Here is a 12826-nt window from a genome sequence, read left to right as displayed (position 1 = left end):
GGTTCTAACGCAACCAATCTGATTCTATGCTGGTAACCAATCCTATGAGACTGCTCCCAGACCCCTCCCAATCTCCTCCTGCTGGATATCCTGAGACCAGCAGGATATACATTCCAATGTAAAAAGTCACTCCTTAGATGGCAACCCACTCCAGTATTCTTGCCTGGGAAATTCCATGGACAGAGGCGCCTGGAGGGCTACACTCCATGGACTCCCAAAGAGTAGGACACAACTGAACAACGAACACTTTTCAGACACTTCCTGAGAACAAGAGATACATCACAGGTCAGCTTTCGTTTCGTGTTAGCCAAGATCAAAGGTCAAGTGAAGGTAAGTTTCAGATTGAAATCATTTAGGCTAAATGGGTCCTGTCCTCTTGGACTTTTGCTTAAAGACTGGAACTTCAAGGTCAAGGGCTAGAATCAAAGATTACACTGTGGAGACTTCAGGCCTTGGTCATTAGATCTTGAAGTTTCTAAGTTCATGCCATCTAGCAGGGTTTTTGTTTTGTTTGGGCTGAGCTGCGTCTTCATCATGCTGCACAGGTTTCTATTCTGGTGGCTTCTCTGGTTGTGGTGCACGGGTTCCAGGGCAACCCAGCAGTTGTAGCACAGGGGCTTATTTCCTCGGCGGCATGTGGGATCTTCCTGGACCAGGGATCGAACCCATGTCTCCTGCATTGTCAGGCAGATTCTTAAATGCTGGACCATCAGGGCAGCTCTAGCAGGGTTTTATGGGACATGAGTTGCCAGGAAAAACCTGAACTTGTCAGAGAGGAGCTTGTGGTCACTCAGCACCAGGCTGGTGCCCTGGCCCCGGACACCAGGTTCACAGCATGTGAGCTTCTAAGGCAGTGCAGCCCCCAGAAGAGACTTTCTCCCCTGCCCCTCTCTTTGATAGGAGCTTAGGGAACAGTGGAAGAGGGAGCTGCTTTGCAGGTTGAGCTGGGGGGTCGAGGGTGGCGGGGTGGGCGGCAGCCAGACTGGGTGATCAATAACTTACTGCCTGGTCAGGGAAATTCCACGGAATATCTGCACATTTCCCTGAGATTCCAAAGTTACAGCTGGGTGGGAGTGGGAGGCAATAACTGACAATGATTCTGAATAATTCCAATTTTACTTGAGGGCTAGATGCATTTTGCCAGGAGAATTTTTTAAAATGTAGGGATGAGGAAAATAGAATATGTGCCTCCTAAAGGTCAAAGGATGAAACAGGTGCCTAAAATAGTTTCTTTGTTTCCTCTCTGTCTGCCTAGACTTCTTCACCACCCTGCTTCCTCTGCTAACCGTACCCTCTTTCCTTTGTGGAGCTCTTCCCCAACTTTTTGGGGTGCTACAGCAATCAGCCAGCTTCGCTCCACCACTTTCTTCCTACTGGAATCACCGGATGCGGGTGATGGCACCCAGAGCAGCCGGTTCCTCTGGCCCAGTAACTAGTGCTGAACCAGACAGGAGAGACAAGTAGGTCGATCAGAATCTTCCGGGGAATTGTATAGACATTGGGAGAGATCTGCTAAGAGCCTGCCTCTTCCCCGGCTCTCTGGAATGTTCATTCACCATAGAACACAATGAGGTCAGTGGCTCAGTGGTAAAGAACCCGCCTGCAGTGCAGGAGACACAGGAGACTTGGGTTCGATTCCTGGGTTGGGAAGATCCCCTGGAGGAGGGCATGGCAACCCAAACCAGTATTCTTGCCTGGAGACTCCCATGGACAGAGGACCCTGGCGGGCTACAGTCCATAGCATGGCAGAGTCAGACATGACTGAAGCGACTGAGTACATCCAGAGGGAGGCAGAGCTGGGGGATAAAAAGAAAGAGAGGAAATGTGAATAACAGCCTTTTAGACTCAGCTGTGTGTAAAGTCAAGGCCACCCTGGACTTACCAGTTTTGTGAGTCAATATATTCTCTTTTGATTAAATTAGTTTGAGCTGGGTCACTTATCACAAAAAGATCTAATTCCTTAACTGAGGCTAAAAAGTCTTCAAAGAGCAGAACTTCAAATTACCCAGAAGAACTGTAGAATATATTCAACCTCTCTAAATTACTAATGCATAATTTAGGACAAATTACAGGATTTTTTTTTCCTGTAGCTAAGGAAGATGACCTGTATAAACACAAAGCCATGCCAACCAGAGACCCTTCAGAGAGTGACAAGTGAGAAGTCAGCTAACAGACTTTAGACTGATGGATAATATCATTAGAATGGAAAAAAATGCAGAGAGGAGAAAGGTACTTATTGTGCAAAGAGGGATTTCATAGTAGTGGACATAGAGAGGATAAAGAGTATTTACTAATTATTTAAGGCCAAGCGTTAGAGATAATAGAGGTTAGATTACACTGATATAAATAGCATTGTTTTCTATAATTTTATTCTTTTATTTACTTTTGACTGTACTGGGTCTTTATTGCTGCATAGGCTTTTCTCTGGTTTTGGTGAACGGGAGCTACTCCAGTCGCAGTGCTCAGGTTTCTCATTGTGGTGACTTTTCACAGTCTCTGGGGGTGCGTGGGCTCAGTAATTGTGGCTCCCAGGCTCTAGAGCACAGGCTCAATAGTTGTGGTGCAGGGTTAGTTGCTCCGTGGCATGTGGGATCTTCCCGCATCAGGGATTGAATCTGGGTGTCTCCTGCATAGGCAGGCAGATTCTTTACCACTGGGGGTTGGCAAGGAAGCCCTAAAGTATTGTTTTCTAGAGGCTGAAATTTTAACTAGCAGATACAATATGTCCACTCTATTTAAAAAAAAAATGTCTCTAAGTGGAAAAATATAATTTTGAAAGGAGTGGAACAGATAATAAATGTGATAGTAGTTCATAAGAGAAAGTAGTCACTCCTAGTTGATTAACTATATAAGATTTCTTTCAGAAAATAGGAAGAGTTTGTCTGAGTTTTGAAGAATAGGTAAAAATCTATATAGGAAGGGAGGGCTTTAGACACAGAAGCTATGGTAGAATAAAGAACAGGTTTCAGCAATAAATGCTGGAGAGGGTGCAGAGAAAAGGGAACCCTCTTACACTGTTGGTGGGAATGCAAACTAGTACAGCCACTATGGAGAACAGTGTGGAGATTCCTTAAAATACTGGAAATAGAACTGCCAGCAATCCCACTGCTGGGCATACACATTGAGGAAATCAGAATTGAAAGAGACACGTGTACCCCAATGTTCATCACAGCACTATTTACAATAGCCAGGACATGGAAGCAACCTAGATGTCCGTCAGCAGACGAATGGATAAGAAAGCTGTGGTACATATACACAATGGAGTATTACTCAGCCATTAAAAAGAATGCATTTGAATCAGTTCTGATGAGGTGGATGAAACTGGAACTTATTATACAGAGTGAAATAAGCCAGAAAGAAAAACACCAATATAGTATACTAATGCATATATATGGAATTTAAAAGATGGTAACGATGACCCTATATGCGAGACAGCAAAAGACACACAGATGTAAAGAACAGTCTTTTGGACTCTGTAGGAGAGGGCGAGGGTGGGATGATTTGAGAGGGTAGCGTTGAAACGTGTATATTATCACATGTGAGGCGGATTGCTGGTCCAGGTTCTATGCATTGAGACAGGGTACTCAGGGCTGGTGCACTGGGATGACCCTAGAGGATGGGATGAGGAGGGAGATGGGAAGGGGATTCTGGATAGGGAACACAAGTGAGTCCGTGGCTGATTCATGTTGACATTTGGCAAAAACCACTACACTATTGTAAAGTAATTAGCCTCCAATTAATAATAATAAAAAAAAGAACAGGTTTCAGGCTTCCCTGGTGGTTCAGTGGTAAAGAATTTGCCTGCCTGTGCAGGAAACACAGGTTCGATCTCTGATCCAGGAAGATCCCACATGCCTGAGAGCAGCTAAGCCCCTGCACCACAACTGCTGAGCCCGGGAGCCTAGAGCTCACAGCGTCAAGGGCTCTGCAGAGCCCATGTGCCACAACTGCTGAGAGCCCCAACGCCCTGGAGCCTGTGCTCCACAACAGGAGAAGCCAGCATAGGGTGAAGCCTGAGCGCCACCACGAGACCGTAGCCCGTGCGCTCCACAACCAAAGAGAAGCCCAAGCAGCAACGGAGGCCCAGCACAGCCCAAGACAAACCACTAAAGTTATGTATACAAAAGGAAAGGCTTCCATAGTGGTGGGAGTGAGATTTGTCATCGTGGGATTTTGTGGAATTATTGGGAAAGGCAAACTTTTCTCAAGTGGAGATGGACTTTGAACCAGACTAAAGAGTGTGTTTTTTCTTTTCTTTTTAAAAATTGAATTATACTCTGTGGGAGAGGGCGAGGGTGGGACGATTTGGGAGAATGGCATTGAAACATGTATATTATCATAAGTGAAACAGACCGCCAGTCCAGGCCAATGCATGATACAGGATGCTTGGGGCTGGTGCACTGGGATGACTCTGAGGGATGGGATGGGGAGGGAGGTGGGAGGGGGGTTCAGGATGGGGAACACATGTCCCCCGTGGCGGAGTCATGTCAACGTATGGCAAAACCACTACAGTATTATAAAGTAATTAGCTTCCAATTAAATAAATAAATTTATATTTAAAAATAATAAATAAAATTGAATTATAATTTTTTCAAACAAAAATTATTTTGCTTTTGAAGTATAATTTTCTAGAAGGAAGTACATGTTCACACTAAGTTTTTCCTTTATTTCTAGGTTCTCAAGGAATGGTGTGAAATGCAGAAATACATCTTAATAACTGTGACCAGTCATTCCTATTATTAAAGAACTGTGTAAATGAAGTTTGGTATACCTTTTAGACTACAACTGTAAATTACATGACTTTATAATACTCCCAAGACAATTTCTTCATATAAAAGTTAACTTACTTTCTTTCTGTTTATACATGATTGACAATCATTCTCTGCAGTACATTCTGAAAAAAAAATTAAGTACAAAAATATAAATATTTTTGTTGCTTGATTTTAGATAAAATGCATTTTGTTAAGTCATTCCTGTTTCATGGCAAATGTATCCATACCTGGAGCATTTTCCTTTATTATTTTCATAAGTCTAGACACTTTCTCATTGATACTATTTAAACCCTAACTCCTTACCTTCTCCTCTTAAACTCAGAAAAAAATGAGATAGCACCATCCAACTTTGATGAGACAAGTAAAGTTCTAAAAAATAACCTCCCTCTCCTACACTAACTCCCTGGTCCCACCAGACATCGAAGGCTACGCCTCTGAAGCAAATTGGACTAATCCCACACTGCACTCACCGATCCAGGGAAAAGGAATCTGACAAAGTCAGACCAATCAGAAGCCTCCTTCCATGATTTACAGATTGGAACTTGAGGGTTAGAGATCTCCAATTCTTCAAAATTTTAAATAGGGTTTTTATCTTTGTGTAATTATAAAAGTGATACATATTCAATATAAGAAATAAGGATACATAAAAATCAAAAGTCAGCTGAAATCCCACCATCCAGAGAAATTCTGATGCTTCATCTTATTTTAAACAAATTATCACCATGATCTAAATTTGAATTTTGCCATCATTACAGAGGACTGCAACCATTAAATCTTAAATTTTTAAATACTTAAAAATCTTAAATCTAGTCAGAGACTAGAATCTTCTCTCCTTTCCTCTCGTTTGCATTTTGGCATGACTCAGACCTTTACTTTTCATGACGTTTCCATCGTTTTCCAAATCTATTTGCTCCTTATGGCCTCATTCCTTTCTCTGCAGCCTGCACTTCAGGTCAGGGAATGAGCTGATCTGGGTCCATCTTAGAGATTTAGACGAAGTATTTGTAGAACTAACCAGTGGTCCTTCTTGTAGTCTTTCTTCCTATTACTGAAAAACCAATGAAGGGCAGCTGACCTACATGACCATCGGCTACATGAAGCAATGAGTTCTTTCCTTCTTTTCCTGTGTGCCTGAAGAAAGAGACACCAGCTATTTCCACAGCATTCTCAGGGCCAGATTCTCCCTGTACTCTAAAGACTGATTTTTGTGTGTATTTGTTTTCTATCTAGTCACTTCCGTCCTCCTGAATACATTTTCCTAATACCTGCAGCATCACTCTCTCCTAGTTCTCTTGGAATGTTTCTGGCCATTCTTGTTGAGTTTTTTGGTTGGTTCCATTTGCTTTAATTATGCCTAAAATGTTGCTATTCCATAAAGTTCCATCCTTGATCTTCTCTTCTTCTATGAGGGATCACAATTTCAAATACCTAGAGACGCCAGGCATCAAAATATATTATACTCCATATCAAAGCAAAAACTTTCTTTTTGATTGGCATTGCAAATAATAACTAAAAAACTGAACAACTGAATCTGACAAGTTTATCTAGGATGAGTAAAAATATTTTTGGAATCAAAATTTTTTGATAGGTAAGAGAAAAATTTAGGCAATGGATAACAAGATTTCATATATTACTATTACTATTCTCTAGACCACCTCTTTATATTTTATTTACTTTATTGATTTCTTATATAGGCATGTAAAGTGAGTCCATGGGGTTTTTAATTTGTTAAGTGCTTTTTAAAGTTTCTATCAGCTTTGGCTAGAAAGTAGTTCTATTTCATAGTTTATATTTCAAAATTATATTGTTAGGTGAATAAAGATTCATAATATATCATCTCCATGTGTTGAGCTGTATGTCAGTATGGAATATTGCTTATTATTCTCCTTAAATGTTTTTTATTTAAATTCTGTTTTATCTAACTATGTTGCTATACTTGCTTTATTTTTCATTAGCATTTTCAGTGTATATGTTATTTCATCAATTTATTGTTTGTTCCTTTATTTCCTCTAGTCACACCCTGCAGTCGCACCTGTTTCTGTTTCCTTAAAATTTTTTGAGATACGCTTTATATTCTTCTTTCTCTCATTGATTCATCAAGATCTACATTCTCCACCTATACAAGGATCTTAATGTGCTTTAACTTTCTTCCTTTCCCTTCCCACACCACTCCCCAGGAAGAAGTCATCTGGAATTTTAATAATTATTAGTTATCAATTATTATTAGACTATCAGTGCATTTACATTGCTACCAACTTGCAATCAATCATTTATAATTAATTCTGTTTCACTGGTTTCTTTGCTTACTACTCTTTTTTGAATCCCACATTTCCCCTTAGTTCATTTTCATTTTACTGAACAATATCCCTGGGCACACCTTTCTCAGAGAGGGTCTGTAGAGTGACAGAAGTCACTCTGACTATATATAAAATAGGTTATAACATAGGAGTCAGGTACCCAGGTGATAGAAAAGATTGAGAAATCTACCAGGAGGAAGACAGCGAAGACCCAGCTCACCCCAGATATCAGTACATGCTATGCTAGAGGGCAGAGGAAGGAGGCAGCTACCAGAAACCAATATAATAAGTATATGTAGAGTCTGCATGACAGATATTCTTGGTGCGTTCACCATTAGCAGAAATAAACAAATATATACTACAGAAATAAAGAGAAAACCTGCAAGCCTTGCCTCATTTTCAAATATGTAGCCTTCATTTTATTTCCTTGGAGAGAGACCTGACTTTTCATCTCATTCTGACTTTGAGATCTGTTTCTCCTTTGGTGGTTTCCTAGCTCAGCCCTTGTGGGGGAGACTGTCATCTGTTCCTTGAGTTATGCTTTCTTCTAGGACAGTTTATCTGTTTTTCTGCATGTGACCATACGTGTGTGCTCAGTCACTCAGTTGTGTCTGACTGTTTGCGACCTCATGGACTGTACCCCACCATGCTCCTCTGTCCCATGGAATTTTCCAGGCAAGAATACTAGAGAACCAGTTGCCATCTCCTCTTCCAGGGGATCTTCCCAACCAAGGACTCAAACCCACATCTCCTGCATTGGTAGGTGGGTTCTTTGCCGTTGAGCCACCTGGGAAGCCCACGTGATCATGTACTCCTTCACTATTTACTGTTAGCTGTGCAGTGTTTCGAGAAGGCAATGGCACCCCACTCCAGTACTCTTGCCTGGAAAATCCCATGGATGGAGGAACCTGGTAGGCTGCAGTCCATGGGGTCCCTAAGAGTCGGACACGACTAAGCGACTTCACTTTCACTTTTCACTTTCATGCATTGGAGAAGGAAATGGCAACCCACTCCAGTGTTCTTGCCTGGAGAATCCCAGGGATGGGGGAGGCCTGGTGGGCTGCCGTCTCTGGGTCGCACAGAGTTGGACACGACTGAAGTGACTTAGCAGCAGCAGCAGCAGCAGCAGCAGCAGCAGCAGTGCAGTGTTTGCTTAGGTTCTATATTGTCCATTTTCACCTTACTAATGCTTTGACAGCTTCTTTCAGAACTTCCATGTGTGCTGACATAGTATAAGTGACATCTTGGCCACCTTACCACTGTCCTTGAAAATTTTCTTCTGACAAACTAGCTGTACCATATTTTATGGTGGCACTACTGGTAAAGAGTCCACCTGCAAATTCAGGAGATGCAAGAGATGCAGGTTTGATTCCAGGGTCAGGAAGAACCCCTGGAGTAGGAAATGGCAACCCATTTCAGTATTCTTGCCTGAAAAATTCCATGGACAGAGGAGCCTGGTGGACTATTGTCCATGGGGTTGCCAAGAGTTAGACACGACTGAATGGCTGAGCACACACACAACAGCACATTCTTCTCACTTGGCCGTTCTGAGCATTTGATAAAGGGAGAGAACTCACGTGAGCCTGTGCCACCAGACTTTGTTATGGTATCTGGACTCTGTACTCTCTTCTGAGCTTTTGTCTTTTTTCCACTGCAGGGTTCACTCTAGCTAATTGCTAAAATTGCTCATTTCCAAACAGGGGATATCTTTGAATTGTAGATCTGCTCCCTAAATCCAGTGTGTAGCCCAGGAACTTGTGTTTCCATCAGAGTCAGATCCATTGTTCAATTTCTCTGTTTTCCTTATTTCTTCTCTGTAACTATTTCTCTGTTCTTCAGAACAGGGTGAAAAATAGGACACCCAATCAGTTTGCATCTCTCTAGATCCGGGAGTACTAATGAACATTTTTGGAATTTAGTGACTGGGTCATTTCTAAGGGGTGATGGTGGCATTTGGAGTGTTGCCATGCTGTGCTGTTCTGTTCTGATCCAGAGTCTTCTATTTCTTTCCATGCTTCCCCTTTGTTGTCTGACTGCTCCCAGTAAGAGAACTTCTCTAGAGTTTAGTACTTTTGTTCACTCATTAGGTAATAGACAAGAAGATTCTTAATCCAAAGTACCAAGAGCAAACTAGAACTTCTTCAGATATTGCTTACTAAACTCTCAAATGTAAGTGAACATCAGGGTTAAAAGCTCTGGGGATCAAAGTAACCCACTTAGTAGGAGATCTCACTTGATGTGGGATCATTCACAGAGTCCTGTGGGTACCTGTGGGAAGGTCTATCACTCGGAGTGTTAGAAATGATGGAGGTGGAAATCTCCTGTGAGAGGTTAGAAGAGGTTTTGGAAGTGAAAGTATCATGTCTAAGAAACCATATGCTTATAAAAGGGGAAGGTTGAATGTGCTCAAAGGGGAAATTACCCCACGCTAAGAAGCCAACACTCAGGAGAGGCTCAGAAATAGGCTGAACCAGGTCCTCCCTCCAAAAGGGAAGTTGTTTTCTTAGAAACACTGACCAAGATTGGTCAGCCCCAGAACCAAGCTGGCTAGAAGACAAGACTGTCATCTATTTGCTGTTCAGTCACTCAGTTATTTCCAACTATTTGTGACCCTGTGGACTGCAGCACGCCAGATTTCCCTGTCCTTCACCATCTCTTGGAGCTTGTTCCAACTCCTGTCTGTTGAGTTGGTGATGCCACGCAACCATCTCATCTTCTGTTATCCCCTTCTCCTCCTGCCTTCAAGCTTTCCCAGCATCAGGGTCTTTTCTAATTGAGTCAGCTCTTCACATCAGGTGACCAATGTATTTATTGGAGCTTCAGCTTCAGCATCAGCCCTTCCAATGAATACCCAGGACTGATCTCCTTGAGTCTTCTCCAACACAGTTCAAAAGCATCAATTCTTCAGTGTTCAGCTTTCTTTATAGTCCAACTCTCACATCCATACATGACTACTGGAAAAACCCATAGCTTTGACTAGACAGACCTTTGTTGGCAAAGTAATGTCGCTGCTTCTTAATATGCTGTCTAGGTTCGTCATAGCTTTTCTTCCAAGGAGCATGCTTTTAATTTCATGGCTGTCATCTATGATTCTTGATTTATTTTTGTTTCCTCCCTTTTTGTTCTTCCTCAGTATTTTAACATGGTTTTCTAAAAAATTCTAGTATGACTCCAATTTGCTGGGGGACAAAGGGAAAGATTTGTTTCTACGTTCAGCCTATGTTTTTAGGCACTCTTTGTGGGGAGAATGTGGCAGGTGTGGTAAGAGAACATTGTTTTGCTTAAAGTATGTATGGGAATGATTGCGAGGTTAAGTGAGAAACATGTACATGCATGCTGAGTCGCTTCAGTCGGGTCCGACTCTGTGTACAGGAGAGATGAAACCCAAGGAAGCAAGCCAGGTCTTCCGGTTCAGCCGCCCCCACCCTCCACCCTCTCAAAGGAACTTCTCACTTCAGGGCAAAGCTAAGAGTTTTCGGTTCGGTTTTAGGAAGGAAGACAAACTTGGTTATAGATACTATCTTTTTGGCTCTGAAAACCAGAAAGCAGTAATTATTCTGTCTCAGTCTTCATAAAAATGGCAACCTTGGCTTTTACAGGGCATTTTCCAAGTAGTTCAAATCCTGTCCTTATTCTATCTATACATTTCCAGTTTAGGATACTGGAAACTTCATCTCCAGGTTCGTAAATTTAACTCAGTAAGGCTTTTAACATTTCAACATTTCTTCTGTTGGGGAGGGGAACCAAGGGAAGTCTCTAAACCAAAGGAATGACTTGACAAGACCCAAACTAAGAATTTATTAGTTAAGACCTTAAAACACTAAAAAAAGACTGTGTGCGTGCTTAGTCTTGTCTGACTCTGCGACCCCGTGGACTGCAGCCCTCCAGGCTCCTCTGTCCATGGGGATTCTCCAGGCAAGAATACTGGAGTAGGTTCCAATTTTCTACTCTAGGGAATCTTCCCAATCTTCCCAACCCAAGAATTGTCTCCTGCATTACAGGTGGATTCTTTACCATTTACCAGAGCCACCTGGGAAGACCCCAGTTTAACTGGATTTCACCAAAAACGTGAAGATCTTTTAAAAATGTCTTCCCATTGTCAACTACAAACTGGCACTTGCCAAGGGCATTTGCCATCTGCCTCTGAGGAGACTGAACCCTGTGCTGCGGCTGTTGACCTTCAACACCCGCTGAAGGAGTTCAGGGTGGAGTGAGGCACTCTGTGCTCCAAGGAATCTGGTGGGACAGGTTTTTAGATAGTTAGACATTTTCACAAACTGATTTCATAATCCCAATCCTTACATCTCTTCATATATAGAAAAATCACTAAATCCCTTCATGGTGACATCAGCTCCTGGTGACTGGCAGAAAACCTCTTGTAAAGAAAGCATTTGATTGCACTGAGCTCCCCCTTCACCAAAACCTCATATATTGACCTTCCCCCACTGCCTCTTTGGAGTGGTCTCTCAGAGCCATCTGAGGTGCTGTCTCCCAGGCTGCAGTCCTTATTTTGCCCCTCAAAAACTTCATTAGTATCTCACATGTTGTGCATCTTTTTAGTCAACACCGTCAACACCCAAAGGCAACTTTAGAGACGTAAATTTCAGCCTTCCAGGAAGGCTGAAATATAAAAGCCAGGGCACACGTGAAGCCTCTGGGCTCAGGACGGCTTACTTACCATCATCCATAGCTTTTGGTCTGTGCTTGTTCTTGTATCTGGAGATTTGGGGAAAGCTATTTTCTGAGAAGCTGATAAACAGTTGGATGAGAAAGAGAGAGATAAAAACTGGCAGGAGGATTTGGCTCCACGACCGCAGGCAGCACATAGCTCCTCGGACCTGGGTGCCACCAGTTGCTGGCCAGAGGGACTGTGGTAGGCATCAGGTACTTATTTGGACCTGCGGACCCACTCACGGACCATGAGCCATCCCAGCAGTCCCTTCCGAGGCAGCTCTTTCAGAGCCTTGGACTCCAGCAAAATTCACAGAATTTTAGTACCACTAATGTTCCAGCCAGAATGCAGAATGTTTGTCATGCAACGCTGGCCCGCCATGGTCACCACCTACACTTTGTCCACTGGTCTCGATCGAAGTCCATTACCCTCCCAAACCCACAGCGTTTCCCTGCTGGGTTGTTGCTTTTGAAGAAGGCCTGAATTCTAAGCTCCACCATTCAATAGATAGAAAGCAGTAGCAGCTTTCTTCGCCTGCTTATTAGTTTTTATTTTTAAAGTGATGGGGAAAATATAACTAGTAGTTAAGATGCTGATGCTGGGAAAGATTAAAGGCAAAAGGAGAAGGGGCCAGCAGAGGATGAGATGGTTAGATAGTATCACCAACTCAATGAATACAAATCTGAGCAAACTCAGAGACAGCAGAGGTCAGAGGAGCCTGCCTGGCGTGCTGCAGTCCATGGGGTAGCAAAGAGTCGGACACGACTGAGCGACTGAACAACAAAGTCTGAACAATGACAAAGTCATAATGATATACTGGCAACAATATATGCTGTTCTTTTAAAATAATCTAGGTAAAATGTCACGTTTCAGAAATAGAAATAGTATGGTTTAAAGGATAAGGCAAAATTTGTGAAGGTGGTTCCAGAATGACTGAAACTTGAGCAATATTGCCCCAGTGCCCAGGGGTATGGTGGGAAGGAACAGGGTATAGAGGCCTCTGCTTGATCAGGGTCTATCTTGTTGTTTCTTAAGTCTTTACTGAATTTGTTACAATATTGCATCTTTTTTTGTTTTGGTTTCAT

At 42.5% G+C, this 12826-nt stretch overlaps 1 protein-coding gene across 1 annotated transcript in view; it reads right to left on the bottom strand.

The window, feature by feature from the left end:
- The window catches only part of PTTG1IP2 (PTTG1IP family member 2), a 33829-nt gene extending 21803 nt beyond the window's left edge, over positions 1-12026 (bottom strand). Inside the window, exons 1-2 of the mRNA NM_001379179.1 lie at positions 11748-12026; positions 4848-4894 (exon numbers count right to left, since the gene is read on the bottom strand). Coding sequence (NP_001366108.1) covers positions 4848-4894; positions 11748-11895 — 195 coding nt within the window. The 5' untranslated portion in view covers positions 11896-12026. The remainder of the gene's footprint in view (positions 1-4847; positions 4895-11747) is intronic.
- Between the last annotated feature and the right edge of the window lie 800 nt (positions 12027-12826).

This window comes from Bos taurus, chromosome 4 (genome assembly GCF_002263795.3).
Source record: "Bos taurus isolate L1 Dominette 01449 registration number 42190680 breed Hereford chromosome 4, ARS-UCD2.0, whole genome shotgun sequence".
NCBI lineage: Eukaryota > Metazoa > Chordata > Mammalia > Artiodactyla > Bovidae > Bos > Bos taurus.
The sequence above is the reverse complement of the archived record's forward strand: the minus strand, read 5'-3'. Positions and strand labels throughout refer to the sequence as shown.